Raw genomic sequence first — 6,000 nt, 5'->3', positions numbered from 1 at the left:
AAAAAAAAAAAAAAAAAAAAAAAAATAGGAGTGTTTAGGTTAAAATTCCAAAACACTCATATTGGATAAACAAAAAGTTTGTACATACTTCACAGCTGTTAGTCTGGCATACATACAGCACAAATAAAAAATGACATATATATTTTAATTCAAAAAAAAACACATCAAAGTAATTATATTTATTTGAGGATTAGTCAATAGTCTCTATGATAGCACAAATTTAGGTCCTCACTGCAATCAGACTGCATCAGACCTTCCAACTTTAATAATATCCCCAATGATTTAACATGCTGGTCTCTTCAGAAAACTTAGCAAAATGTTTTATGCTTATTAGTTCTCCTGATTTATATACAGGTATATATTTACAGTATAGTCTTGAGCATTAAAAATTGGAGAAAAGTATGTAACAATAATCCTTCTAAGTGTAAGAATTGAAAGTAACTCAGCCAGGCACAGTGGCTCACGCCTGTAATCCCAGCACTTTGGGAGGCCGAGGGGCGGATCATCTGAGGTCAGGACTTCAAGACCAGCCTGGCCAATATGGTGAAACCCCGTCTCTACCAAAAATACAAAATTGGCCGGGCATGGTGGCGCATGCCTGTAATCCCAGCTACTTGGGAGGCTGAAGCAGGAGAATTGCTTGAACCCAGGAGGCGGAGGTTGCAGTGAATCAAGATCGAGCCATTGCACTCCACACTCCAGCCTGGGCAACAAGAGTGAAGCTCCGTCTCAAAAAAAAAAAAAAAAAAAGAAAGAAAGAAAGAAAGAAAGTAACTCAAATGCCAAGGAACAGGAAGATGATTAGATGATTACAGGGGCTATGATGTTGTCAACATGATGCAATAATTACACAACTATAAAAAAAAACAAAGACTAGGAGGAAACATTTAAAGGCATATCAGAACTAAAGGCTTCATGAGATGGTGGCTCAAGCCTATAATCCCAACACTTTGCAAGGCCAACATGGAAGATCACTTGAGGTCAGGAGTTCAAGACCAGCCTGGGCAACATAGCAAGTCTCTGTTTCCACAAAAAACAAATAATAATCATAATTAATCAGGTTTTGTGGCCTGTGCCTATGGTCCCAGCTACTTGGGAGGCTAAGATGGGAGGAGGCTTGAGACCGGGAATTTGAGATTTGAGGCTGCAGTAAGCTATGAACGCACCACAGCACTGCAGCCTGAGCGAAGGAGCAAGACTCTGTCTCTTTAAAAAAAAAAAAAAAAAAAAAAACTAACTAAAGTTAAAAAAGAAATGGGCCAGGTGCGGTGGCTCATGCCTGTAATTCCAGCACCTTGGGAGGCGGGTAGATCAACTGACGTCGGGAGTTCAAGACCAAGCCTGGCCAACACGGTGAAACCCCGTCTCTACTAAAAATACAAAAAAATTAGCTGGGCGTGGTGGCAGGAAACTGTAATCACAGCTACTCGGGAGGCTGAGGCAGGAGAATCCCTTTAACCTGGGAGGCAGAGGTTGCGGTGAGCAAAGATCGCGCCACTGAACTCCAGCCTGGGCAACAAAAGTGAAACTCTGTCTCAAAATAAATAAATAAATGGATTTTTCCCTTTTGTAAACAGTAAATCACATCAGAGATATGTAAAGACAGAGACAGGCTTGATGAGCAGAAAATAATGGGAAAAGCATGGCACTGGAGTCCAACAGAAATATCCCGACACCTGGCAGGCACTCACTGACACTAAGGAGTTACCCAATGAGCCTCAATTTCATCATCTGTAAATAAAAAAATAAAACTCACCTACCAAGTAAGTAGATGCCCCATAATAAAGAGTATTAAAATTAAAATCGAGATACTAGAAAATGATGATTATTTTCTCTTGATGGAAAGGTTGCAGGCAGGTTTCTTTGACAAAATGTGAAATACAAGGCATTTATGTTAACCAATTTTCTCTTACCACAATTATTAGAAAAAATAAGTAATGACCTATTAAAATATTAATTTTAGGCACATTTAATGTAACTTACTGATTTTATAAATATTATAGCCAAAATACAAAAATTCTGAAAAAGAGAAGGTAGAAATCCACATTACTCTAAGGCCATATTACCACTGTCACTATTTAGTGTGCTTCCGGGCCTTCTTCCTTTCAGAACTGTAATCATGTGGCATAAGCCATTTGCATCCTGTTGCTTTTCTCCGTTTAAGTCCAAACTGGAAGCATTTTTCCATTTAGTCTTCATAATCCTCACTTCTAATGACTGCATAACTGTCTACTCAAAATCGCTGCCCACAAGAAGCACTTAATAAACACTTTTAATGAAGGAGCAAATGCACACACCGTTATCGACCAAATCATTCCCCGCTTACACCTTTTTCATGGAAAATGCCTGTATGTTTTCATGCGAATCTCGTTTTCCACAAAGCTAGACTGTTCTATTAAAATAATTCTACATTCTATATTGGCCAATGCATGGCGAGAGGAAATAAACACGATGTTTTGTTTACCAACAACAAATCTCCCCCAAAGAAATCTGAATCACGATGGAAAAACAAAACAAACTTGTGAGCTGGCTTTGCTGTCGTCCGGGTGGGTGGAGGGAAGACACGGCATATAAGCAAATCGTAAAAATTTCAAACAGATCAGGACAAACAGAATCCCTCGCCGGTAGCGACCGCGGTCACCAGTTTCTTGTCTTTTTTTTTTTTTCTTTTTAACCCAGAGATGCAAGGGGCTCATCCTGTACATTCGTCCAGGGACGTCTGATTCATACATGACCGGCACCTGTGTGCACACCCACAGCTCCTTCTGCACCGCGTTTCGCCCTCGCTCCCGGGACGCTCCCACCGCAGCAACCACCGGTCAGCCCCGGCCATTAACTACGGCTCTGGGGCGTTCCCTGGCACTGCGCGCCGTCCTTCACCTCACACAATCCACCCCAGACGGGCGTCCGTCTCCGGACTCTGGGGAGACCACCACGATTTCGAGGGTCCGGGCACCGGTTGGGATTTTCCTGCAGAACAGGCACCGCGAAGCTGCCCCGCTAAGCCGGCGCCGCGGCCCTCCCGAGGGGGCCCCCTCCGTCTCGGCCGTGGCACTGGGGCCACCCAGGTGCTCCGGTCCCATCGCGTCCTCGCTGGGAGACCCCAGGATCCCGAGACCCGGGCACCCGGCTTCCCACGCCCGCCGGCCCGGCTCGCTCACCATTGGAGCGGCTGCCCGACTCGTTCTTGCAGTAGCCGCAGCGGTAGAAGTCCTCGCTAGGGAAATAGTCCACGATGCTGGGCGAGCCCCCCGCCCAGAAAGCCATGGCCTCGGCCCCGCGAACGCTCAGCCGCCCGGCCCCGCGTCGCAGGCGCCGCCGCCGCCGCCACCCCACAATGCAGCGCGCCGCCCGGGAGCCCCCCGAGGCTCGCGCGAAGCCACTCGGGCGCCAGCAGGCCCAGCCGGCCGGGCGCCTCTTGGAGCTGACGCCGCCCGCGCCATCTTGACCGAGGGCAGCTTTCCACTATTTCCATTCCTTCTCCATAAGGGGCCGCCGTCGTCAGTGAGGGTGAGGCGGAGAGACGGAGCGGGAAGGGAAACAGGATGGGGACAGTCGAGAGGGGAAGGGAAGCGGGAGTCGGGGTGCGAGCCTGCTCTTTCCCCGCCGAGGGCCTGTCCGGGGCGCGGCGGCCGCGCCAGGGGTTGGGCGCGAGGCGGCCGCGACAGCTCCGGCGTCGGGAACACTCACCGCAGGACGCTTTGCCTTCCTTGGAGTCGCAGTAGCCGCAGTGGTAGCCGGCCCTGAGGCCCTTGTATTCCACCACTGACGCCATGGCCGCCGCGAGGGTCCGCTGGGGCCGACCACGCCTCTCGGCGCCCGGGGCCGACCTCAGCGAAGCGCTGGGGCCCGCGGCGGGAGGGGTAGAGAGCGAGGCCTGGCGCGGGGACCCGTGGGCGGGGATGGTGGTCGTGCCCCCAAGCCCCGCGTTTGGGCCGGTGCTTCCCACAGCTGTGCGTTATCAGCCCCATTTCACAGGTAAGGAAACTGAGGACCGGAGGTTGTGATTATCCCAAAGTCATTCCCGGCGTGTCTCGGATTGAAAGTTACCCTCTCAGGCCGCCCCTGGCCACCGTGTAGGTGACTTGCTGGAGCTGCTTCCAGACCAGCTGGCACGCACTCCAGTGCCCTGGATGCAAGAACACAAGCAGGTATTCTGTGAATGGCGAGGGTTCGCAAATTAAAGAACTCTTAACGGCTTTTAAGGGAAACAACTGTCAGGTAGAGACAGTTGCTATCTTGTACCACTATAAGTCCGGTGCCACATACAATTTTTAATAAGAGATGCTGGAAATACAGGGTTTTTTTTTTTAACTCTACAGTCCAAACAAAACACTTTTACAGGCTGAATCCAGCCCATGGGCCTCCATTTTGCAACCACTATTTTAAGGAAGATTTCTTAAGGAATAACAGTCTAGGGCAAAATATAAAAATGAGGCTCACACCTGTAATCCTAGCACTTTGGGAGGCTGAAGCGGGTGGATCATGAGGTCAGGAGATCGAGACCATCCTGGCTAACACGTGAAACCCCGACTCTACTAAAAATACAAAAAATTAGCTGGGCGTGGTGGCGGGCGCCTGTAGTCCCAGCTACTTGGGAGGCTGAGGCAGGAGAATGGCGTGAACCAGGGAGGCAGAGCTTGCAGTGAGCTGAGATCGCGCCATTGCACTCCAGCCTGGGCGACACTGCAAGACTCCATCTCAAAAAAAATTTTTTAAAAATGAGTTCCAGGGCCGGGTGCAGTGGCTCATGCTTGTAATCCCAGCACTTTGGGAAGCCAAGGCGGGTGGATCACAAGGTCAGGAGATCGAGACCATCCTGGCTAACATGGTGAAACCCCGTCTCTACTAAAAAATACAAAAAATTAGCCAGGCGTGGTGGCGGGCACCTGTAGTCCCAGCTACTCAGAAGGCTGAGGCAGGAGAATGGCGTGAACCCGGGAGGCGGAGCTTGCAGTGAGCCGAGATTGCGCCACTGCACTCCAGCCTGGGTGACAGAGCGAGACTCCGTCTCAAAAAAAAAAAAAAACAAAAAAAAGAGTTCCAACAAGGTAATATGCCTTGTCTTTTCCTCTGCGTGCACAGATAGTTTAAGCCCGTCTGTCCTCATAGTTTTCCCAGTCAACAATAAAGATGATGATGCAATAGTTTTTAAAGTGGTGTGTTCAAAAAAGTGAAATGAAACTCAGAGAAATAGAAATAAATTTTTGAGGTGAGTTTTGACATTCTTGACCCCAAGGGCCTGTGTTGGATATGTACCTAGCTGAAGGAGGTTTCTTGGTGGCCTGGTGACTTGTTGAAGGGGGCCAGCCCCTCCACACCTGTGGGTGTTTCTCGTCAGGTGGGACAAGAGACTGAGAAAAATACAAGACACAGAGACAAAGTATAGAGAAAGAACAGTGGACCCAGAGGACCAGCGCTCAGCATACGGAGGACCCGCGCCAGCACTGGTCTCTGAGTTCCCTCAGTATTTATTGATCACTATCTCTACCATGTCGGTGACAGGGATGTGGCAGGACTACAGAGTAATGGTGGGGAGAGGGTCAGCAGGAAAACGTGAGCAAAGATCTCTGTGTCATAAATAAGTTTAAGGAAAGGTGCTGTTCCTCGATGTGCACATAGGCCAGATTTATGTCTGACTTTACACAAACATTTTAGTGCAGTGAAGATCAGTATTGCTGCCAGCATGTCTCAGCTCCAGCCGTAAGGCGGTTTTCTCCTATCTCAGTAAACAGAACGTATGATCGGGTTTTACACCGAGACATTCCATTCCCAGGGATGAGCAGGAGACAGATGCCTTCCTCTTATCTCAACTACAAAGAGGCCTTCCTCTTTCACTAATCCTCCTCAGCACAGCCCCTTTATGGGCTGGGGGACGGTCAGGTCTTTCCCTTCCGACAAGGCCATATCTCAGGCTATCACATGGGGAGAAACCTTGGACAATACCTGGCTTTCCTGGGCAGAGGTCCCTGCGGCCTTCCACAGTGCATTGTGTCCCTG

General features: G+C 49.2%; 1 protein-coding gene across 8 annotated transcripts in view; it reads right to left on the bottom strand.

Moving 5' to 3' along the window:
- ATE1 (arginyltransferase 1) overlaps positions 1-6,000 on the bottom strand; it is a 206,714-nt gene that overhangs the window by 183,560 nt on the left and 17,154 nt on the right. For 3 of the 8 annotated variants that reach the window (XM_032176162.2, XM_032176151.2, XM_032176196.2), the window contains exons 1-2: positions 3,162-3,326; positions 1,984-2,019 (exon numbers count right to left, since the gene is read on the bottom strand). The exons of 1 other annotated variant lie outside the window; for it this stretch is intronic. In XM_032176162.2, the coding sequence (XP_032032053.1) occupies positions 1,984-2,019; positions 3,162-3,267 (142 nt within the window). In that variant the 5' untranslated portion in view covers positions 3,268-3,326. Of the gene's footprint in view, positions 1-1,983; positions 2,020-3,161; positions 3,350-3,690; positions 4,075-6,000 lie in introns of those variants that run through there. 4 more of the 8 variants (XM_032176179.2, XM_032176169.2, XM_058435948.1 and 1 more) reach the window with 3 other exon arrangements.

The sequence above is a fragment of the Hylobates moloch genome, unplaced genomic scaffold (genome assembly GCF_009828535.3).
Source record: "Hylobates moloch isolate HMO894 unplaced genomic scaffold, HMol_V3 SCAFFOLD_3, whole genome shotgun sequence".
In the NCBI taxonomy this organism is placed as follows: Eukaryota; Metazoa; Chordata; class Mammalia; order Primates; family Hylobatidae; genus Hylobates; species Hylobates moloch.
Note: the sequence above shows the minus strand (reverse complement) of the source record. Positions and strands in the feature narration are given on the sequence as shown.